Raw genomic sequence first — 25,256 nt, forward strand, 5'->3', positions numbered from 1 at the left:
AGTATATATGCATTGTATTTTACAAGAATGTGCAAAAGTATGCGTCATGAAAACCAAGCCGACATCCTTAAAAACAAACTCAGAAAGGCTTACTAAGAAGAAAAACTACATTTAGAAATAACAAAACAACCAATATTATGATAGACATTACGATGATGTTCTGTAAACATGAAGTCAGTCCACGACGGGCAGCCTACTGATTAACACACGGCCAACGTGGCGTCATCTCTGAGAACGCAGATAAAAATATATTGATGTGTTAACTTGTCACCTTGTTCAAGAAAGTCTAAGCAGAGGGTGTTGAAGAAATAAACCATAACCATCTCACTCCCACCTGTCTTTATGTACACACAACACTTGGTGTATATTGAAAATTTTAAGGAGACTAAGAAAAGAAATTAACCAACATTAAAACATACTGAGATGAGGTTAAAAAGAAAAAAAAACAGACTTCTAAAATATTGAATTTTAGGCGATATCACAAAATTGTTGAAATATGAAAAAAGTTAGATGCTTGACGTACGAAGAGAGATAACTCTTAAAGTAATTTGATTAAAACTTCATGGGAAACACCGCAGTAGTAAAAAAAATTAAAAATTGCGACAAAATGATTTTAAAAAAGAAGGGGTTTTTTTTGTAGTAGGAATGGCGAATGTTTAAACTGCAACTCATAGTCAGTACATTATTTAAGAGGTTGTATTTGCGACGTTCGAAGTCGATTTCATAGGTAGAGTTGATTACATTTTCTTGAATTTCCGTAGAATAAGGCCTATAAAAAAAGTGTGTGTTTGGGGTAACACTGATGAAAAAATTAGGTAGGTAGGGATTTTTGTTAAAGAAATTTTATCATATTTTTTTCTGCATGAATCCTAAGAATGTTTGTTTGTGTCATATTTAAAAACGGATTTTTTAATAAAAAATAATATAAAATTCACAATTGCATAAAAACAGACATCTAAAAATGGCTACTTTTTTTTTACGTACTTAATACATAATCAGTGCATGTCTCTCTATTGTTCTCCATTTAATTGTACATGTAGTTATATATTTATAAAAATAGTGGCATATTTATTTTAAAAAATTAAAGTGCATTATGATTTCAAAGTCAGTGATCCCAATGCGAAACCCATGAAGCGTTTAAAGCTTTGACTTTATTTTCAATGTCTGATACCAATCTCTCCATCTGATATATGTCTTATTAGTGTTTTATTCTTTCTCTCCCCCCCCCCCCCCCCCGATATAAGAATATAATTTTGTTTACTTGTTCAATTATAGCCTGATTAGGGTTTTCAAGTATTGTTGCGAAATAAAGAAGCTTTGAGACAATTACTTGTACGGAATTAATTATCTGGCTTTTCACGAAATTCTTAGTTATATTTTTATTTTGGCAATATATCTTCCTTTTAAATAAACTGATTGATTTAATTCTATTTACCAATTTATTAATTACTTTTTGTAATCTCCTGGCAAATATAAATGCAATTATTTTTTTTAGTCACAGTTAGTAAGACTTTCTGGTCTGTAATTTTCTAACTTATCTATCCCCTTTTATGTATAAGAGAGAGGACTTAGCATTCTTGTGTTGGGGTTAATTAAGAAATAAGAAATCATTCTTACAGTATTATGATGTGATAATTTCGATCGGGGCGTGGTGAAATCTAATACTCCAGAAGGGCTTTATGATAGATTTGACCACGCCCCGAAATTATCATCTCATGATATTCAAAGAATGATTTCTTATTACTTATATTTATATCATATCCAATATCTACAGTTTTTAACAACATTTTAAAATCACAATTTTTTTCATGTAGCACATGCTATGTATTACTAAGCGGCACAGCCAATAACGTGTTTCGGTTATGCTATAAGACATGCCCATTTTGTGTCACTCATCTTTGATGAAATTATTGGGTTATAGGCTTCACAATTGATTCGTAATGTTAACACAGACAAAGACAGGTGAAAATGTAAATATTTCGTCTTCAGTATAAATTTGGAATATAATTTCATCTAAACAAATCTCTGATATTTTCCAAAACAAAATTAAACAGGTAATCCGTCTACTTCTGCAGGTGACTTATTATTTTTCATTCCATCTTCAGCTTTTGCGCATTCCTGTAATGTTGGGAAGTTTTCACATTATGTATATTATAAAATTTTCTGACAACACAGAGGTTGTATTAATTTGGACAAGATATGATTGAATTTCATTTATCGGTATATCTTTTGATGAATAAGAATTTACAGAGAAATTGCACAGCCGATTTAAAATTTCACAAATTTTTTACATTGGTTGGTCCCGCACTACTGACTCGATTGATAACATTTTTCCACTGATGTTTATTTTCGAGTCTTAAAAAGTACAATTAATGTTTTTTTCTCCTTCTTCTATCCATTTGGTTCTTGTCCTTTTTGTGCTCCTTTTAATTTAATTTCATATAAAGTGTCTAATTGATTATCTAAATCTTTTTCCGTACCATATTGATATTTGAATGATGTTGATTTTCTACGTGCTCTTATTCACTCTCAATAAGTTGTGTTTTTCGTTTCGTATTTTTGCTTTTTTCTATGCAATAACTGACACTTTAATTGTTCACTTTAAGTCACTTAAAGTTTGGCAAATTCCCACTTAATGTTTGGATTTATTTCTAGCTTAATACCATATAAACAAATCAATAAAAAATTCGTTAATAATTTTACAATATTGTGTATCAAAATGGACCGACGTTTTTAGCTTCCAATATTCCTTGTTATTGGGTTCAAATGTGACCAATCGCCCACTTTAAAGTAATCGGTTGGACTAGCTAGTGTTTTTAACGACTCTTCCACGTTTATTATTATACAAGCTGGCATCGTTATCTTTTTATAAACTTCACTCACATCGTCCCATTGAACTAGAATCTTTATAAACCGATTAATTTACAGCTATTCGTGAGAAAAAAAATACTGTAGTAGGAAATGTTTCTTATATTTCTGCAAGGCATAGTATTTTGATGGGATGACTACAGGTCTTAAATCTACAAACCTCTAACAATTGTAAACAATTGTTTTACTTTAATGTAATAATACTCATAAGAAGAAACATCATGCACAAAAAGATAAATTTGAAGACTTCATTTACCCTACAAAATCCATAGAATCTAGGAGCCTCCAGAGGCTTCGCCCCAGGACCACCAGTGCCACCAAAGCTTTGCCCTGGATCCACTGGCGGCCCCATGGCGCCCCCCTCCTCCCGGCAGACCCCCTGCCTAAAACGAGCACCTCCACTGACTTCAAATCCTGGATCTGTCCTTGCAAACCTTTAAATGTAAATTGTAAATATCGCAAAAGTCTAATTTTGAAAGCTTCATTTTAACCTCAACAAAATCTCTAGAATCCAAGAGCTTCCGGAGGCTTTGCCCCCCAGGACCCCTGCTTAAAACTGGATCCGCCCCTGTCTATGACATCATCAGCCTCCCCCTTTCACTGTGGGGTGTTATAAATAGTAACGAAGTTGCCGAATAGCTTGCACTCTTAAGCTGAATTAGTGTGACGAATTTCGTCTACAGCTACAAGGCCATCTGTACGGAAGTCAAAATGAGTGGTATTTTCAAGTATACTGTATTTACAGGTGCGATTCGATGTACACACAATAGACCGGTCTGGTGCACTGGAGCTCGGTTGTCAGAAACCGAAATGTATAACAATTTATTCCCGAATAAAAAATATACATAAATTGTCATTCAATATATGTTCTATGGTATCGAAAAAAATCCGCCGTTAAAATCGCCCTTTATCGTCGTTTTAAAAAATGTTTAACGGCGGATTTTATTTCGATACCATAGAACATATATTGAATGACCATTATGTATATTTTTTTTATTCGGGAATAAATTGTTACACATTTCAGTGTCGAACAACCGAGCCCCTGTGAAACAAGCCAGATTAAGAAATATTTACATTCTTATCCTAAAATGTACAAAAAATGGCCGCACATCCCCCTTAAAGAAAATTTCATAATACAAAAGTTAACTCTACGGACTATTTCTCGTTATATCAAAGGAAACAGGAAGCAATTTGGCGACTCGATTAAACACTAGTAAATAGTGAATGGAGTCCTTGTCCACGGGGAGAAGAGCTTCCGTATTTCTTGGTTCTAATGTCACGATGTCCGTCATAGTGCGTTGTTCACCTACACACTAAATAATTTTCAGATAGATTTGCTCTTGATCATTTACACAGCAAAAGTTAGTGAATGGCTAAGCTCACTGGAGTAAACCTCAAGGATTATGGGATATCTAGTACTATGGGGTTTCTTCTCGACAAACCACTGGTATGTATACAACTATTAAAACTAAGGCGGACAACAGGGGACAAAAACTTATACCGATTGAAATATTCTAGGAACGACTGCCAGAGTACTTTGGGGAATGGAACTCTCTTGCAAAAGAGGCACCAAAGTTATCAAGCCAGGATAAAACTTTGCGGGAAAAAGTTCAAAAGGTAATCGATGATATTCTTTTTTAATTTTCATATATTCTTTTTTTCTAATTTTCATAGACCAATCAGCAAGTTTCACAAAATCAATTAAATGTAAATTAATGTGAAGATAATAAATACTGCAGATACCTAAAGCTGTAAAGTCACTCAGTTAATTATGCTCGGACGATAGAATGTTAATTAGTTTCCGAAATCTCTCGTAAACCTGATGACTATTTACACACTGACCACTCGGTTTTTCTGTTTAGCTGCCATTACTTGATCACGAGCGCCTGACGTCGTACCGTGAACTTCGACTCGCTCATGTAGTGCTGGGTGCCATTGCCACTGGGTACATCTGGCAGGAAGGCGACCAAGGGGTTCCAAAGGTTCTCCATCTACCGACTTAATATTCTTGGAGAGTTGCATGGTGTATTGATGTATCATTGTATGATGTATTAGTTGCGGTCTAAGGTTTCTGTAAACGCTATTATATTGCATCAGTTTTTACCCTGGGCCCTTAAATACAGTGCCTAAAGTTTTCAAAAGTATATTCCTTATATATATTATACATTGTGTCAGATGTTTTACCAAGCCTTCTCATTGCCTTTTCCATTTCACATTCCTGATATATTGTTTTATTGTATCAGGTATTACCCCGGGCCCTGGCAGTGCCTTGGTGTGCGGTGTCTAAACGTCTTGGTCTCCAACCAGTTATTTGCCATCCCGCACTTTGTCTCGCTAACGTCAAAATCAAAGATCCAAACAGGTAAACTCACACCACAGTCTGTCATATGTTCCTTTACATTTTATGCGAAATGTCACACAAACAAAATGCCTGAAAGCTTATTAAACTCTCATTTTACAGGCCTGTGGATTTATCGTAAGTACCTTGCTTCATTTTAAAGTCTCTGAGATGATATCTTTTTAACACAAACCACAGTTCGTTTGTTATGTTGTTTGTGATCGGTGTACGTCTGTCTGTCCGTGTAACAGGAACCTCAGCTGTCTGTATCACGTCGTTCCGGGGGGTAGGCAGGCCGAATGGTTCATCATAGTCACCGCCATGATAGAATACAAATTCGCTCCTGCCATTACGGTTTGTTTGTTTGTATTTCTTTTGTTGCTTTAGGGAGAGAGTGCAGTTAATATTTTCATAATAATTAACAGGAATTTGATTTAATTTATTATGCATCAGTGTTCATATTGGTTCTTTAAAGCACATCATCAAAGCTATTTCCACTGCGTACAATGATGACGTCAAAGGATACCAGAATTCCATGGCGGAAATCAAAAATGTGATGACAATACTAAAGGAGACATTTTCTAGAATGCACGGTAATTATTCTTGTTTGATGTGCCATGTCTTTGTTTTGTCTCATAAAGAAAAACAGTGTACCTAAAGTTAAGATGCTAGGTGTTCTATTAAGCCACATGATTTTGTACACGTCCATTAGGTGATCAAAGATTATTTACTTTGATTTGTTTTAGATGAGCTTGATGCAGATGTCTTTTACAATGTTTTGCGTCCCTATCTTAATGGGTAAGGAAATCTCCTTTTCAAAATACAATGTTAACTGAAGATAAATGCACGATGTTTATAGGTTATTTTGGAAAAAAGAGCATTAAGCTCACCTGAGCTGAAAGCTCAAGTAAGCTTTCTGATCACATTTTGTCTGTCGTCTGTCTGTCCGTCTACCTGTCTGTCCTTAAACTATTCAAATTTTCGACATCGTCTCAAGAACTACTGAGCCAATTTCAACCAAACATGGCACACAACATCTTTAGGCAAAGAGGATTGATAGTGAAAATTAAAGACCACGCCCTATTTCAAGGGGAGTTACTTAGGAATTATTGAAAAATTTTAAGAAAATTTCGAAAATCTTCTTCTCAAGAACAATTTGGCCAGAAAAGCTGAATCTTGTGTGGATTTAAAGTTGTGAAAATTACGATCCCTGGGAGAAAGATGGGCCACAATGGAGGGGTGGTCGAAGTTTTACATAAAAATTTATATTGTCAATATCTAAAAATCTTCTTCTCAGGAACTAATTAGCCAGGAAAGCTGAAACTTGTGTGAAAGCATCCTCAGGTAATGTAAATTTGTTAAAATCATGACCCCGGATGTAGGATTGGGCCACAATTGGGGGGGGGGGGTGTCGAAGTTTTACACATGATTAAATCTTTGAAAATATTCTTCTCAGAAACTTATCAGCCGGGTGATTCTTTTAAATTGTGTAGACTAAGGCCCGCGTGGACAATTCTTGAGCGTCAGAGTTTGATGTAGGTTTGTATCCCATATATACATAAAAATTGTTTAGGATCTGTTTGAGAAGCAATGGGATTTTTATTTATCCAGGATCTACATGCATTACACAACATTGTCCAGATAGTTTGTATTATGTTCCATTTAGCCGATATTATCGTTCCTCAGGTGAGCTATATGGCCCATGGGCCTCTTGTTAATATATTCCTTTTTTTTAAATAATTTCCGGATCCAATATTTGAAGATGGGGCGGGAATGGATCTTCATTACCGGAAGGACTAATTTACGAAGGAGTATCGGAGAAACCTCAAAAGGTGTGTATACATCAGTGTCCAAACATATTAAAAGACAACACAATAGTATTATTTTGTGTGAAATAAAGATTCATGTTGCCATGGTTACAGATGATCGGAGGAAGCGCGGCACAGAGCAGCACGATGCAGTTGATGGATGCTGCACTAGGGGTCAAACACGATCAAGGTACTCCCCAAGACTCACTCTAAGTAACTCAATGGTGGACTTGTTCGAAACATTAATTCTTGTGGTGTATTGGTTCTGTTTTGTATTTTAGACATAGAAGACTTTTTAAACAAAATGCGGTCGTACATGCCTCCCAAACACGCCGCGTTTATCGAGCTGATTTCCCGGGAGACCAGTCTAAGGCAGTATGGTAAGGTCACCTCATAACCTCAAGTAATTAACTTAAAAGTTGTATTTTCAATTAATGATCACTTCAGAATTTCAGTCTGACACGGATTATGATTGCTAAACTCGTTCAAAATTCCCTCTTTGTAATATATATTTTTAGGCACTCTGGGTCTTAATTCCGTTTCTAACGCGCAATCTGATTGGCGGAAAAATATATAACAACAGTTGCCAACGTCACAGAAAACATATAAATCCGCATGACGTTTCTTTGAATTTTGTACAATATATAATATTACTTATTAGGTTTGACTGACTACGGGAAATTTGTCGGGTTAATCAATCTCATAGACGGCGGGTCGAAGACTGACTACGAAAATATATCGGATTGACCAATCTCATAGACGACAAGACGAAGCGAGCCGTCTATGAGATTGATCAACCCGATATACATCTGTAGTCAGTCTGTAACAAACCAAATAAGTGAATTTTCACCCGAGGACTATCACGTGAGATACTTATTCACAAAAAGATCTTCGCAAATACATGTAAATATACTCTTTGAAAATCTTCGGTGCACTATTGTTCATTTTCAAAGTTTTGTTGCTATTTAATTTTAAGCGTTTTTTCTCTTTCCTCCGCAGAAGTTTGAGCAAATATCGACGCTGCCATTTTATTCTGCTTCAAAAACAACAATTTAACATCATTTTAAGGGCAACAACTCAATTTTTAAAGTAATTTTAAAAGGCAACCACTCCTAATTCAAAGACGTATACGAAACACGTTTTCTGTATTGAATAATATTAAATGTCGAGATAGATAGGCAAAGCCTCGGCCATATTGCATGATATTAATCCCACCAGTCGGACATAAAAATATATTCGGCAATCGCGTGCCATGTTTAAAACAATCAATCTGAGGCAAAACAATGAAAATGTCAATTTTTTTTCTACAATTAATAGCAAAATATTGAATAATAAGGATTAAATTAAATTTAATTACTGTGTTGTCCAATTGATTAGCCCAGGCCTGTGAAGATGTGAAGACTTCCTATAACGAGGCAGTACAGTCACTGATAGACTTCCGTTCCTATCACATACAGATCGTCACAAAGTAAGCAGAGCAGATCATTTGCTTTGAAATTTCAGTTAATTTTAACAATGCATTTATGGCATACACTTAATGATTACGGTACCAAAACATTACAGGTACATGATACGATTTTTTATGAATATTTACAGGTATATAATTATTACGTCCAACAACGAGGCGAGGAACAGAGACTTTGAGTCCGTGTCTAACAAGGGAACTGGTGGATCCAGTAAGTACTGGTTTAGGGACACGTCCAAATTTTCTTTTAAAATGGACATCTTCATATTCTCTTGTAAAATGGACACCTCCATATTCTCTTGTAAAATGGACTTCTCCATATTCTCTTGTGAAATGGACATCTCCATATTCTCTTGTAAAATGGACATCTCCATATTCTCTTGTAAAATGGACATTTTGTTTACAATCTCTAGTAAAATGGACACGTCCACATTTTCTTGTAGAATGGACTTCTTCATATTCTCTTGTAAAATGGACTTCTTCATATTCTCTTGTAAAATGGACATCTCCATATTCTCTTGAAAAATTGACTTCTCTATATTCTCTTGTAAAATGGAGATCTCCATATTCTCTTGTAAAATGGACAGTTTGTTTACATTCTCTAGTAAAATGGACACGTCCACATTTTCTTGTAAAATGGACTTCTTCATATTCTCTCGTAAAATGGACTTCTTCATATTCTCTTGTAAAATGGACATCTCCATATTCTCTTGAAAAATTGACTTCTCTATATTCTCTTGTAAAATGGACATCTCCATATTCTCTTGTAAAATGGACAGTTTGTTTACATTCTCTAGTAAAATGGACACGTCCACATTTTCTTGTAAAATGGACTTCTTCATATTCTCTTGTAAAATGGACATCTCCATATTCTCTTGTATATGGATATCTCCATATTCTCTTGTAAAATGAACTTGTCCATATTCTCTTGTAAAATGGACTTCTCCATATTCTCTTGTACAAGGGACATCTCCATATTCTCTTGTAAAATGGACTTCTCCAAATTCTCTTGTAAAATGAACTTGTCCACATTCTCTTGTAAAATGGACTTCTCCATATTCTCTTGTACAAAGGACATCTCCATATTCTCTTGTAAAATGGACTTCTCCATATTCTCTTCCCATGATCATTACAATCAATGTCTCACCTTTCATTTTAGGTCTCGTTCCATTTTTGAAGAGTATACGTGACGCTACGAACAGAGCTCTCGTAGAATGACGTTATTTGATATTCATGACGTCAGCATCAAGACCATCATTCCAGTAGTTCATTTTGGTCGCTGTAGTCTGATAATAAGTCATTTTGCCAATCATATGTTTTGAACCCCGCCACTTTTCGAGATGAGCATTAATGTCAGTTGTGGTTTTTAACGTTATAGTTATTTTGTATGTTTATTACAATAAACAAAAAAACTGTAATTTTTATTTCATCTCTTGCTTGTTGTTAAAACATTGGAAATATAGTAGAACCTTTAACTATATTGAGAGCAAGGGATTGAACAATATTTCTACAATATTGATATATTGTGCAGACGATAAGCGTATTTTTTTCACATATTGATACACAACAAGGTAGTGCTACTTTGTTACGTTGATCAGCAAATATAAAATAATACCCTTGAAAATGAATTTAGTGCCAAACGTTATACTTCCGCGTTCTGCTTCATTTTGTGAAACCGACCAGGGGCCCATTTCTCAAAAAGGCGTAAATCTGGGCCTAAGTTAGTCCGACTAACAAAGTTACGCCAATATTTAGTCGGGTCTAAGTTGCGTTTCTGAAAGAGGCGTAAGTTAGGGTTTAAATGTAGAAGAACTTAGACATCTCCGCTGAGTACTAAGCATGCGCATATCCTATTTTGTTTTGCTTTGAGGCTATGATTATATGTGGTGGATCAATTTTCCAATTCATATATATATAATACATGTCCCGAAAGTACGCATGCTATTCTATACCACTGTGCATAGTTCAAGTCGCTCATAACAGTGTGTATTTATGAAAGTAGAACAAATGCCTATACACTTCTTAACATAATGAAATTTTAGAGAAAACAGTTGATATGAAAAAGGCATATGTAAGAGGATTCAGAAACCAAATATATGCATTGTAGATGATGTTGAGGCACAATCGTACATATTAATTGAACGAAACAATACATAGAAATTAACTCCAGTGTTCGTGTAAACTTCAAATATTTATAGAATACAGGGACAGGGTACAGTAGATATACCCGCATACATCTGCAGAATGATAAGTATGCTTCATGTAGATATTTAGACACTTTCAGATGCTGGGATAAGGCTTGATTCTTTTTTACCCTATCACTATATTATTTATAGAAAATAATATGTCCATAGGTTATAAACAGCAACCAACTGAAATAGAAAATATCTACTGTATAACTAACATTACATGAACCTTGTCCATGTCTACAAAAGGAAAAAAAGTTCCATCCTCTGTTCCAATAATGAAAGAATGTAGACAGTGACATGGAAAGGATTCTTGATTTTCTGCGATTCAAAGATAATAGTTTTGAAAGATATTGTCAACAATTAACAAGACAGAAATTATCAACATTTCAGGCCGGGGTCTCCCCAATTCCCTTTCCTGTTTTTGGTTTAAATCGATCGATTGTTTTGTTTTGTTTTTTTCAAGCTATTAAAGAACACTGCTTAAAATGAAGCGGAAGAAATGTATATTTCCCATTAATTAAGAATCAGTCATAGGTATTTGAACCCTTGGCCCCTGTATCCACACCTGGGGCCCGTTTCTCAAAAAGGCCTACGTCCAGGCGTAAGCTTAGTCCGGACTAAATCAGGGACTAAACCTCAAAACCAGACTAAGCTGCGTTTCACAAAAAGGCGGAAACTTAGTCGGGACTAAATTTGGGTTTAAATATACGCCTGCTAATGGGTAGGCGTAAGTCCTTAATCTGTGCACAAAAATGGCGAGTGTTTTGTTTCTAAGGCAAAATATACAGATAATTTTATTTTTTGGTTTGTTTTATGTGTTATTTGTACATGTACGTATAACTTTAAGAGATACTTATTGTTCGATAACTGTTTCTATTTCTAAAATAATTAAGATTAAATCAATTTGATAAATAATGGGCTCACCTTATTAAACGTATGTAATATATATTACTACTCGTAATGAAATTTACCTAAAGTGTGAAGAATGGGTATACCCCAATAAATGATATAAACACAATTATTAAAAAATGCTTTATTTCTAAATTAAACATTTAATCCCCAACAAGATAGATGTATATAAGTACGAATAGATTATTGATTTTTTTTTATCAATTCTCAGTAAGCATGAACTAGAATTTAATGTTTCTAATCAAATTTGAACCTGTGAAACGAAACTGATTTCAAAATTATGAATAGGAGCAACTCAAAACGTTTACATTTGTAATTTGTCCTTGTGTGTGGTTGTTTGTTCCTTACATATACATGTATTACTGAAAACTTTACAACAGGTATGCATTGTCATTTTCATTTTTTTTTTGCTCCTAGTATCTTTACAAAACCGTATGAAAGCTACATGTATTTTGGAATGTTTATGAACTCGCATTTAGATACAATAAATTTTTGTTTGTTAAAATATTACTTAAAAATATGTTTTAGAAGCGTGCAGAGTGTGCATCAATTTTAGATCTGTTGACAAGCGTTTGTCAAGGTTATCGAATATTATAAAATTTCACATGCAAACCTTGAATTTTTAGTAATCAAAATCATTAATCTTATTAATTCTAGGATGAAGTGGTCAATTGCGTTCATATTTAACATCGATCGTAATTCTTTTTAAAAAAAAGTATGGGGCACATGTACTATCAATGATCCCCGTGCATATTCATATGCATTGTTTATTTGTACTCATTTAATTGAATTGATCTTTAATTACTTGAATTCATGATAGTTTTGTTTCATCATATTTAAGATGTACGTATATCAAGGGATTTTTCTTTATTTCGAAGTTGTCGACTTGCAATACAAAAGCGTTGTTTTAGCAGTTTTACAACAGTGTGCATTATTTACAAATTTAACTAGCTTGCATTTGTCATACTTATTATATAAACAATTGTATACACCCCCACCCCAATAACCCAAAGCAGATAGGGAAAAAAGTAAAACTCACATGCACTTGTTAAAACCGTAAAGATGCAAAATGTCTTATCCGGAAGGGGATAGGGGATTTTTTTAGATGCCTTTTCCATTAAACTTGTAAAAACCTTTTATTTATAAAACTTTCTTTAAATAGGAAGAAAGTAAAACTCACATGCACTTGTTAAAACCACAGAGATGCAAAATGTCTTATCCGGAAGGGGATAGGTGATTTTTTAGATGCCTTTTCCATTAAACTTGTAAAAACTTTTTATTTATAAAACTTTCCTTTAATAGGAAGGGTGTTCCTAGATAACTGCTTTTATAACTTTATTTTAATCAAGATACTGTATACAGGGTTATTTTGGTCCCGTGTAGTTTCCGTCCTTCTACACTTGCAAACAGTTTCACTCGGTCGTGACTTCGCCAAGTCACAGCTGTTACTTAATATTAGATATTGAAAATCAACATAAATTTGCCCGCTGACAACGAGGGTGAAATTATTAAAAATTAGACAGGGCGAATTATTCCCTGTTTATGGTGTATATTACTTTCAACCTCCCCCCCCCCCCCCCCCCCCGGCCTAAAAAGACAAAACAAAACAATCCATCGAGTAAACCAAAAACAGGAAAGGGAGTTGGGGAGACCCCGGCCTCAAATGTTGATAATTCCTGTCTTGTTAGTTGTTGACTATTAATATCTTTCAAAACTATTATCATTTGAATCGCAGAAAATCAAGAATCGTTTCCATGTCATTGTCTACATTCTTTCAATATTGGAACAGAGGATGGACAAGGTTCATGTGATATTATTTATACAGTAGATATTTTCGATTTCAGTTAGTTGCTGTTATACTCATGGTCATATTATTTTCTATAAATAATACAGTGAATTGATAAAAAAGAATCAAGCCTTATGTCATGTTGTAAATTTTGAATTTACTGGGTGGGTGTAAATACCCAGTAAATTCAAAATTTACAACATGACACTTATCCCAGCATCTGAAAATGTCTAAAGACCTACAGTGTCTATGAAGCATACTTCTCATTCTGCATGTATTCTAAAAATATTTGAAGTTTACACGAACATTGGAGTTAATTTCTATGTATTGTTTCGTTCAATCTATATGTAAGATTGTGCCTCAATATCATCTACAATGCATTTAATTGTCACATATTTGGTTTCTAAAACCTATTATATATGCCGCTTTCATATCATCTGTTTTTCTCTAAAATTTCATTATGTTAACAAGTGTATAGGCATTTGTTCTACTTTTATTAATATAAAATGTCATGAAAAGCTTGAACTATGCACATTCAGTGGTAAAGTACATGTATAACATGCGTACTTTCGGGTACTGCATGTACTATGAATTGGAAAATTGATCCACCACATATAATCATAGTTAAACCCTAACTTACGCCTCTTTCAGAAACGCAACTTAGACCCGACTAAATATTGGCGTAACTTTGTTAGTCGGACTAACTTAAGCCCAGATTTACGCCTTTTTGAGAAACGGGCCCCAGGTGTATAAGGATATAAATCCCAACCTAAATATAACATACATTCTGGCATTATCTCCCTAAATATAACACACATTCTGGCATTATCTCCAAAACTTTCCGTACTTTACAATGTAAATTCCTAATGACAGATTACCTAGTATGGCATGGAAAACCATTTCCAAGCCAGTCCTTTCTATTTGTCTTACGTGATGTACATATACAAATAATTTAGTAACTTTTGTATCCTCTTTACGATTAACTCAATATAATTGTTTAACAGAAAGATGTTAATATAAACACTAATAAAACACATTTTTTGATATTCTTATGGATCTAATGTGTTATTAAGATAGGCAATAGTTCAGTCTAGTGTCTGCAATAGGAAGGGTGGGGTGGGGTGGGGAAATGTGTTATTAAGATAGGCGATAGTTTAGCCTTGTGTCTGTGTTGGGATGGGGGGATGTGTTATTAAGATAGGCGATAGTTAAGTCTTGTCAAGTGTCTGTGTTGGGGAGGGCGGGGTGGGGAAATGTGTTATTAAGATAGGCGATAGTTTAGTCTTGTGTCTGTGTTGGGGAGGGCGGGGTGGGGAAATGTGTTATTATTTAAGATAGGCGATAGTTTAGTCTTGTGTCTGTGTTGGGGAGGGCGGGGTGGGATGGGGGGATGTGTTATCTGTTCTTTTAAGATATGCGGACATAAGAATGAATGCAGTTGAAGTGAGACAATAAGGTAGTCTACTGTTTGTTTTCCTATTTAGATGCCCCGGGGAGGGTTTCTGTTTGGTGCTTAGGCATTGGGGAGGGTTGTTTGGATATAAAAACATATAGACAAAAAGAAATTAATGGGAAATCATTACCTATCATATGATTATTGCACCTTTTGAATATCCAGTGAGGCATTTTTATTATTCTAAAGTTTTTCAACATAATAATTTTATTGTCCTTGTTGCAAGATTTCAGGTAGGGGAGGGGACGGCCATTACAGGTAGGGGAGGGGACGGCCACTACCATATGTAAGATCTAGTAAATAAAAGGTGCCTACAGGTTCATGAAATTAAGATATAATTTCTTTCAATGATGCCTCATAACAATAGCTTTGTTTGATATGGTGTAGCGGGGCTTAAATGTTTGGTACACACAATGAAAAATCATGTTGTAAACTGTCATTTTCAATAAAATATGAAGAAATTTCGGAGTTTTGTCCATTTTTGAATAATAAAATATATTGAGAATGCCTACAGTCTCCCCCAAAAGGAAATAAACAAGCTTTTGACCTCCTCTCTAGAATGATGTCAAATTGACTATGGGTATCGGGATTACATCAAGAATATGTCGTCTGTAGGTTTGCTTTGCGATTGAACTGCCTGCTTCCATACAGATTGAATTTCGATCAACGGAATATTTTGTGTCGATATATCACGCTACAGTTATGTTCATTATTTTGTGGTATTGTTAAGTTTATGTTACCTATTTAATGTTTTCACTTTTGTCCGCTGTAGGATATGAAACGTGTCCGTTATTGATACCTTTGAATAGCAGGTAATGGCTTTTCATAGATGATAGATTTTTACACGTGCCGTACGGATCGATAAATATGTAGGTTATTTGGAAATATTTGGAATTTGAATTTTAAATCTATATATCCATATATCTTTTTAAAACCTTTATTCAGTCATTGAATTTCCCCCAACAAAGGAGAGATTTGGTATTTTAAATACCGATCTAGTATTACATTGTAACTCCTTCTCATAAACCGAAACTAACACATGATTTGCACCTATAAATAGAATACATGTATAGCTACTGTAAATTTCCGGGATTTTTTCCATAAGATTTTCATCGTCCATTTCATCAATTAAGACTTGTGAGAATAACAAGAAGGGAGGGGAGAAAGGTAAGGTACCCCTGTGGGTATTTCCATCTTAAACGTAATATTATCTATCAATGAACATACGAATTATTTGGGTATTAAATTTTAAGTTGAAAATGTTGAATAAACAACCCCCGATGATAAGGGGGAAACAAAACGTCCAAGTAAATAAAACAATCATAAATCAATTGATAGGTTATCTTTGTGTTAATTCTTTGTCATTAAATTAAAATTAAACCTGTTATTTATCCATTCATTAAAATACGGTAAAATTTAAATGTTTTTGTGCACCTGAGAATCAGAGTATCAAAATGACTTTTTGGTCTATACGTTTTATTCCAGATGTAACTTAAAACAACGTCTGATTAGACTCTTGGTTGGTCTAAAATACAGACAATTATTTAAATACTTTCCACGATGGATCCTATTCCTCCGACTCCTATCATATCTATCTCACAACGATGCCGACCGCGCATGCCCAGGAAACAGGATCTTGAAGCTTTGAGGGAATTCTTGAAACACACTGACACCAGGACAGTTGCTTTAGCGTTGCAGATTACGGGGTGCCTGGATAGACGATTGGATGTGGGTGATATCACGTGGGGAGAACTATTTCGGACCCTGGTCTTCAGGGACTACAGTTTCGTGTCATCAGACGATCTTTGTAGACGTTTCTTTGACCACGGCTATCAGGAACTGGCCAGGAGTCTTTATATGCATTTTTTATACGCAGAATCACATTCTCAGTCGCTGGTCACTGTAAAACGGTCGGTTCCCATCAATAAAAAGTCGATACATTTGTATTTTAAGAATCTCAAACGTTTAGTTCATAATGCTCAGTTTAAAGATCCACGGAGTTTTTTCCGGAAACAGGCTCGTCTTTTGCAAAACCAGATTCAACACGAGAGAGCAGAATCTAAACGGCAGTTTCTCTCAGACAAATATATTGCTTTACTGGGAGCAGAAATTGACGCAATTGCTATTACTTATGATGTAACATTACCTGATCAAGACATTTTCACAGAACTAAAATCGCTTGCTGTAAACTCGACAGACGCCTCAATATCTGAAGTCGTTTTCTTCGGGAGAAAAGCTAATGCTTTGGCTATTGCTAAGAAGTTTTCAGAAGGGGAAGACATGGTTAAACAGGCCCATTGTTGCGCGAACTTCACCGGGCCGTGTCTAGAGATAGCAAACATGATCTACATTGACGTGTACTTCAAGCTGTGGCAGTTCGAACAGACGCCTACGACGGAATTGAAGGAATCGCTTCTTTACGAAGGCAGCAAAGGACTGTGGGCACTTAGCGAGGAGGAGGAAGAAATCAGGAATCTGTGGAAGAGGATGTTTCTCCTAAGGATGATATTTTGTCTGGTGGGATTAAGTAACAAGGGTCGTTGTATTCCGGGTTGCGTTATTTGCGAAGAGGACGTGGACAGGGCAGAAAAGTATATGAACGAGATCAATCTTAAAGACATCGAAGCAAGACGAGAAATGATGTACTACATTGCTAAGGCCAGGATAAAACAGCTCAGAAGAATGTTTGATGATGCTAACTCGGAAATTGATAGGGCAGAAGCTATAGCACAGTCTGGAAACTTCAAGGAGATTGACTCGATAATGGAATATAGATCTTTCCTTAAAAAGTTGGGCTCAGAAACGGAGGTCAAAACAGTCCTCGATGAACAACACGAAGATTTAGCTGATGCACCATCTTTGTTGATCCCATCTCTTGAATCTCTAGGATTAACAGAGACTCGAGACTCCGAAGAGACTTCAGTGAAGGTGGAACCATATATGGTTGACAAAGTTGGTAACCAACCCCACAATGTCGACGGTGTTGTATTAGAACCAAGTCCGTATAACTCGTGGTCAGTGCTGGGGGGACAGTTTCCGTCCGCTTCGTCTTCGGAACAGTCCGATGATTCAGTGGAATATAGTATTATTTCCAAGGAACCGGTACAAGAGACTCACCGTCCCAGACTGTGTTTGGATTGCCCTAGGAACTCTATCGAACCAGTACAGAACATTCCACAAGATTTATACTCGGCGCTTGAAATTAAAGATGCTACAAAATTAGATTCTTTGATATTAAATTACAGAAATGACCCACATGTAAACCAAGTGGTCACTGAACAAGACAGAAATTGTTTGACTTTGTCTACTCACGAAATATTATCTGACGACGATAACAGACTCCGTCTCTCCTCTTTTGATAACGGCTAATATCTGTATATAAACAAAATAAGTAAACTCTCAGCCATTACAATGTCATTTATTAAGTTATTGTGATAATTCGATAACATCTTTGTAACTTATCTCTGTGTGTTAAGATGCTTGCACTTTGAAGCATAGTGAATTTGGAAAGAAGTGTTATCTTACTTTGACCTATGTATGCATTTTTGTAAAGGTCAGTTTTTAAGCTGAACTATGTTGATGCATATGAATTCAAAGTAGTTGTTATAATATTTATTTACCAAATGCAGAAGAAAAAAGTTAAACATATCATCCTTATAAGGTGCAAATCATTGGTGTAGATTGAAACACAAAGCAGTTTTCCGTTGACTTTTTTATTCAGGGAAGGATATATTTTTGTTCTTAAGGCGTAAAGCATTCTCTTTTTGACAACCGTTCGCTCCACTAAATAAAACTAACGCAACATTTGGAAATGAGTAAATGTGTGAATTCTTGTGAATCAATTATAAATTTTGGTAAAAGCGAAGTTCCTCAAAAAGACACATCAAAGAACTTAATATATTGATGCTTGACATCCCGCTCTAACAAGGGACTCGAAAGCTTCTTCCGGAACCTATTTTAATGTTTAAGGTACATTCTAACATTTTGAATATCTACTGAACTATTTACCATAAATCAGTTTTGAATCCTATGTCAATTTAGCATTATTTAGCATAATTTTTTCAGACGTTGTTATATTTAAAGAAGAATTCAGATTTAAGGAAATCGGATATTTATACCCGCACTGTCTAAAGAAAGTTCGGGTATATTGTTGTTACCCTGTTCCGTCCGTCCGTCCGTCTGTCCGTCCGTCCGTCTGTCACGTTTTATTTTCTCAAACTGCTCTTACGTCTTATAAACCAGCAAACTGAACTCTTGGAGTTTGATTTGGGGTATCATGTTGTTTTGTAAAAAGGTTTTAAAAATTCTCTGTTAGTCCTGGGTGTCAAATAATTGGTAAAAAATGACGTATTTTCACAAAAAACCTTCTTTCTCGAACTCCTTCTACATTTTCAATAGTAGACAAATCATCTTTTGGAATATGTTTTAGGGTATCCTATAGATTCGCAATAAGGTTTCGGAATTTTCAATTTTGTCCTGGGGGTCATTTAATGGCTGAAAAATGACGGTTTTTTTGTTTTGTTTTTGTTTTTTTTTTTTTTACAAAAAAATGGTGTCAAAAACGTCATTTTTTTTTGGCAGTAGCCAAATGATCTTCTAGAATATGATTGGTGGTGTCATATTGAGGTGTGATCAGGTTCCAGAATTTTTTTTTATTAAGGGGATCAGTGGGCAACAAAAAATGACGTTTTTTTGCAAAAAAAGTATGGTTCCCAGAACTCCTCTTGCAACTTTTGGAGTAACTACGTCATCTCTTGGGATATATTTGGGGCTGTCCTATAGATGTGCAATAAGGTTTTAAAAATTTAAATTTCATCCAGGGAGTCAAATAGTAGCAGAAAATTGACGTTTAAAAAAACCCATAGATCCAAGAGCTCCTCTTACGATTTAATGCATAGACACATCATATCTTGGGATATGATAGGAACTGTTCTATAGATGTGCAGTGAGGTTTTAAAAAATTAAATTTCATCCAGGGAGTCAAAAAGTAGCTGAAAATTGACGTTTATCACTTCAAAAAAAAACATAGATCCTAGAACTCCTTTTATGATTTAATGGATAGACAAATCATATCTTGGGATATGATAGGAACTGTTCCATAGATGTGCATTATGGTTTTTAAAAATAAAATTTAACCCTGAGGCCCATCACCTACATACCTTTTGATGCCCTTTAAGGATCAAGAATATATATGGGTAAGGGGTGGGGATCTCAACCGTTTTCGAGATATTCATGTACTTCCTGTTCGAAGGGGGTCATGACCACCCCCGGGGCCCATGACCTACGCACCGTTTGATGCCCCTTGACACAAGGAACAAGAATATATATGGTTTAAGGGTGGGGATCTCAACTGTTTTGAAGATATTAAGGGACTTGCTGTTTGAGGGGGTCAGGACCACCCACAGGGCCCATGACCTACATAACATTTGATGCCCCTTGACATCAGAAACATGAATATATATGGTTTAGGGGTCATGATTATAACAGTTTCTGAGATATATGGTAATTTCAAATTCCTGGGGGTGGGGATGACCCCAGGAGTCAGATCTAATAAACCCTATATATACCAGTAACAGTCAATATATGATTATGAAAACCCTATATTATTATCTTTGTCCGTTTTCAAGTTACCATTTACAATAGAGTCTACGATTCTTCCTACGAGGTTCAATGTTAGACCCCACACCCTTTTGACACCCCCGGAAAGTGGTTGTCTAACCCAAAATGAAAAAAATCAAACCAGGGTGCACAACTAGATATGCAGGCCTATCATATCCTAGAGTTTTGTACAATTCTGTTCAGCCATCTCTGAGAAACAAGTTCAGAGCGGGAAAGAAGAAAAAGAAGAAGACGAAGAATAATAATACATGTATTAAGAACCATACAAACACAATAAGTCTCCAAATTTCATTTGGGAGACTTAATAATAAAGATTAAATAGAGATAGGATCATCAAACATCAATAATTTAGATATAATTGACAATTTCTGATTCTAAGGGGGTCAGGATGACCCCTTAGGGTCATGACTTACATGCCATATTAAATGATCTGATGCGCCATGACCTAAGAAGGAATAATATCTTTGGATTAAGGTGGGGATCTCAATGGTTTTTATGATATTTGATAATTTCAGGAAGAGCACTTGGGATCATGACCTACATACCATCTGAAATGCCTTGAACAAAGAAACAATAATATAATATGTACATGATATATGATTCAATTTAAGAACCCAGATATAGATCAATCATCTATGTTTTGTAATACTACCTATGTATATATACATGTATTAGTTTGTGTTTTGTTCTATACTATTCATGTTCATGACTGTAGTATGGCTTAGTCCTATTTTAAATTACATTAAAAAATTGTCAAATATATGACTTGGAACCCCCCCCCCCCCCAAAAAAAAAAAAACCACCTCAAATATAAACTGCCCCCCCCCCCTTTAATTGTCGAATGATCTATTAAAATCAAAATATAATGTGGGTGTCTATAAAAACGTTTATAAACTGGTAAAAAATGTTATTCTTAAAAAAAAAATTAGATTACACCTTGCATAATTGACAAATGATCTATTGAGATATGATCAGAGGTCATATTTCTACCTTGGGATCAATAACTAGTATCCATTGACAAGTTAAAATTAAAACAACAAGAATAGAATTCCTGGGTCCCCCGCCGGTCAATTATTATACTTACATATATCTCTGATGTCTTCAGATGTTAATAAACTAGCAATATATTCGATGATGGGGCGGAGCGCGATATAACAGTATACAGATGGACAAACAGACGCACGTTTGTACGGACACACGGACGGACGGACGGACGCCCGGCATTTCTAATTTAGGAAAATATTTATCTAGCGCTTCCAAAATGAGAGCGCAGCATTGTAATAATACTACAGTTTAAGCTTCTTTTACATTTATGTTCATTCATATCTTAGATATGTACATGATTATATTGCCTTAATATGTCCACTCACTTGCTGCACATTGCACATTTGTATATATTTTTATATGTATTATAATTTGTATTCCGATGAGTTGTAAAGCTCAAGAATAATAAATTGAATTGAATTGAATATGTCCCCGCTCCGTTCTTACATGTGTGCAGTAGCAAATTTTAAATCATTTCTTGATTGCTTTTTCTCTCCTGATGCACATTAACATTTTGAAAATTGCTTAATTCAATTTTTAAGATTTAAAAACAAAATGTTATATGCATGTGTATTCGCCTATTTGGGGCAATTGTAAAGTATCCTAAACAAAGCAGTGACATCATTAGGCTAGGAATTACCCACATGGATCAAACACTACATATGAATAAGATAAATTACTTTATTATTTCTAGTTCTAGAATGTCAGGGTGTCTCCAAGGGTGCATAATCTATATACAATTTTACGCGCAATGACACAAAGAGCAAGAATAAATTATATGGTTTAGGGATGAGGATCTCAGATCTCAGAAGTTAACAAAATAAACAGTGTATCATCATTTAAAAGACAACACCTGAGGGTCATTAATGTACTTTACACCATTTGATGCATCATAATGACATTAGAAGATATTTAGTATTTTCTTGTTTCGTGGGGTCAGAACAGTCCCATTATAATACATTAAGAATGAAATACTCCTTCCTTCCTATTATAACTCATACAAAAATGACTTAATCGGATTAAGTGTCTAGTACACTTACTTACATGTAATACACAAATTTAATAAGAAATTGTTTAAACAGGGTCAAGATGGGGTCAACTCAATAGTGCAAGTCTGACAAATGAAAAAAAAAACTTTGCAACTAAAATGCCAGAAACTTTACAAATGCGATAGGATAGGTAACGATGATAAGATTATTTAAATATTAAAAGATGATGATACAGTATGCTGTCAAAGGGAGATCGATCACATTTAGAAAGTGAAAGTAGAACTTATGTATGTCAACATCATAATGATAATCCATTTAAAACACAATAATGAATTCCTTTAGCTGATCTTAACTAATCCTTTTCTGCATATGGAAAACACAGACATGACGTGAACCCATCTAATCGAAGAGCTAGGTAAAACTAGTACCCGCTAATGAGACCTGCAGACCTGTGTTGTGTACGTAACTTCAGTTATTTGTAACATGCATGTATTTTTATGACCTATTCTTCAAATCCACTTGCACTATTTTATTAGGTAAATAACAGTTTTAAGGTAGTGCAGGACACCTGCATATTGTGATGTATGCTTCCTATTGAGATAAACAATAAAGTATATTAAATATTAATTAAATATTTACCCCCCCCCCCCCAAATAATGTTACCTAACATTTAAGCGCAATGGGTTAGAGCGTTTACATGTCTGTAAGAGCATTGGGGTCCAAGGTGTATTTTTGGTAATTTTACAATTGATATAAATGAATTTTCATGGGGGAGGGGGGTGGGTGGGGTCTGGACCCCTCACTCCCACCCCTTTTCTAAATCTGTGCACACGATGATGTACATGTAGGCACACAAAAGCAAATCTAAAACCGGCAACCGCCACGGGGAGGGGGCATCATTTAATTTTTAATTTTGTTTGTAATAATTATATAGACCGTTATACTTTCTATGACATGAAATGTTAAGATTATTGATTAACTGAAAATTCACAGCAAACAGTTCAACCCCAAATTGCACATAAAGTGCTGCTCATGTGTATTATCATATGGGAAGGGATCTCATCCTTCAGTTATGAAAATTATAATTTTTAAATCATATGTATTACCGGAGTTTGCATGTGACCTTCATTTTTAATTAAACTGATACAAAACAGTTATTTAGGGGCAAACACTTGGTGCGGGTATTATTGTCTAATGACAGGATCTAGTTTTTTCCTGTAAGTGTGTTTTAATGTAATTTTGAATATTAAGACTACTTCAAATGCTTTCTTTGGTGGTTTAGTGGGGGATATGAATATAGCAAGTGTTGAAAAAAATAAGTTCACGTTATATGATCGCTACCTTCATAACCTGCATGAGAATTGAAGAAAACATGTCACTGTTTATTTTACCCATCCCCCTTCGAATTCGCTCATCAATTATCCTCCAATCATCATTTTTACCGACCAGTGCGAAGCTAAGGAAGAACAGAGAATGTTTCCAATACAAGGTTATTACACAAGCTATTAGAACGTATTACTTACTCTATGGCGTCTGTGTTCCTAATACAGCGAGAGTTTCGATTACGAAATATTCCACAGAAAAGTGTAAAATAATACACCTTCTCGGTTTTATATCGGTTTTAACAGTGTCAGTAGTTATTAGTCCCCTACCAGTTTCACCGGAGGGGACTATAGCTTTCCTCTGCGTCCGTCCGTCTGTCCGTCCGTCCGTCTGTCTGTCCCACTTAAGTTTTCCACTGTTTTTTTTCTTTATGCGTTGGACGAATGATATGAAACTTGCTGAGCAGCTTCAAAATATCAAACTACAGATCAAGTTTACACTTTTGTAGCGTCTGGTTGACATATTTTCAAAATAATTTTTTATATTCCAATTTTTTAATGTTCGGGTTCGTTATCGGGCTCGGTGTGTATCAAATAAACGAGGAAAGTATGACGTTGTCAGCAATAATATCGTGCATTACTTGGACCATTCCTTTTATTGTTTCTAACAAACAAATAAGTTCTGTAAAATAGTATCAAGCTTTGTGTTGTAAATTTAATCGACAGGTTTTTTTGTATTATTACAATCGGGTTCGTTATCGGGTTGGTCTGTTGAGACGGTAAGAAATGATATTCTGCATAACAGTGCATTGTTTTCACAAATTTCTACAAACCGGTAGGGGACGTGTATTGCTTATGCAATACTCTCAGAATGCTTGTTTAAAAAGTGTTTTACATGCAAGTATGTAGCATCAGTGGGCCGGGTGCCTTTTTGTCAAGATTTGTTGGATGAGAGGCTGGCCTCCCACTTTCCAAAACGATGCTACGTGCCTGCTACGTGACGTGAACACTGTCCATTGTTATGGCAAACTGCTCAAGTCTTGCCGTAGGACTTGCTAAAAATGCAAATGGCAGGTATGTACGGGGTTATCACGGTATTCCTGTTAAGAATTATGTATGGGCAATACGAAATCTTTTTAGAGGTGTGGTGAATTAAATATAAAATATCATACATGTACTTCAAAACACAACAATTCTAAGCTCTGTATTTCGCTTATAGTTTTACATTTTTGCTTGCCATTGGAAATGCTCAAGTTGAGCATTGTAATCAAGTTGAAAAAAAGAAACAATGTCCCTTTCATTTGATGAGGCAACAGTGATCTTAGTTATCTGCAAATAAATATAAATATATAAGTTGAAAAATTTGAAAGTCTTGGTTGGTCGACAAACCACTCTGCCTATAAATGAGTATCTTTATTTTATCCCACATCTACACTTGTTTTAATATGCATAAGAAATTCGTTGAG

At 35.1% G+C, this 25,256-nt stretch overlaps 2 protein-coding genes across 2 annotated transcripts; both read left to right on the top strand.

Annotated features, from left to right (window-relative positions):
* Positions 1-4,034: 4,034 nt before the first annotated feature.
* Positions 4,035-9,897, top strand: LOC128168233 (indoleamine 2,3-dioxygenase 1-like). The gene is made up of 14 exons (XM_052834421.1): positions 4,035-4,315; positions 4,387-4,485; positions 4,731-4,850; positions 5,112-5,230; positions 5,330-5,344; positions 5,458-5,560; positions 5,682-5,799; positions 5,953-6,004; positions 6,969-7,038; positions 7,129-7,204; positions 7,296-7,394; positions 8,392-8,482; positions 8,611-8,690; positions 9,639-9,897. Exons 1-14 carry the CDS (start codon positions 4,238-4,240, stop codon positions 9,695-9,697), a joined length of 1,179 nt encoding a protein of 392 aa, XP_052690381.1. The 5' UTR covers positions 4,035-4,237; the 3' UTR covers positions 9,698-9,897.
* A 5,874-nt stretch (positions 9,898-15,771) lies between these two features.
* On the top strand, positions 15,772-18,650 carry LOC128167629 (uncharacterized). The gene is made up of 2 exons (XM_052833447.1): positions 15,772-15,983; positions 16,302-18,650. The coding sequence occupies exon 2, from the start codon at positions 16,377-16,379 to the stop codon at positions 18,183-18,185; it is 1,809 nt and encodes a 602-aa protein (XP_052689407.1). The 5' UTR covers positions 15,772-15,983; positions 16,302-16,376; the 3' UTR covers positions 18,186-18,650.
* Positions 18,651-25,256: the final 6,606 nt, after the last annotated feature.

The sequence above is a fragment of the Crassostrea angulata genome, chromosome 10 (assembly GCF_025612915.1).
Source record: "Crassostrea angulata isolate pt1a10 chromosome 10, ASM2561291v2, whole genome shotgun sequence".
NCBI lineage: Eukaryota > Metazoa > Mollusca > Bivalvia > Ostreida > Ostreidae > Magallana > Magallana angulata.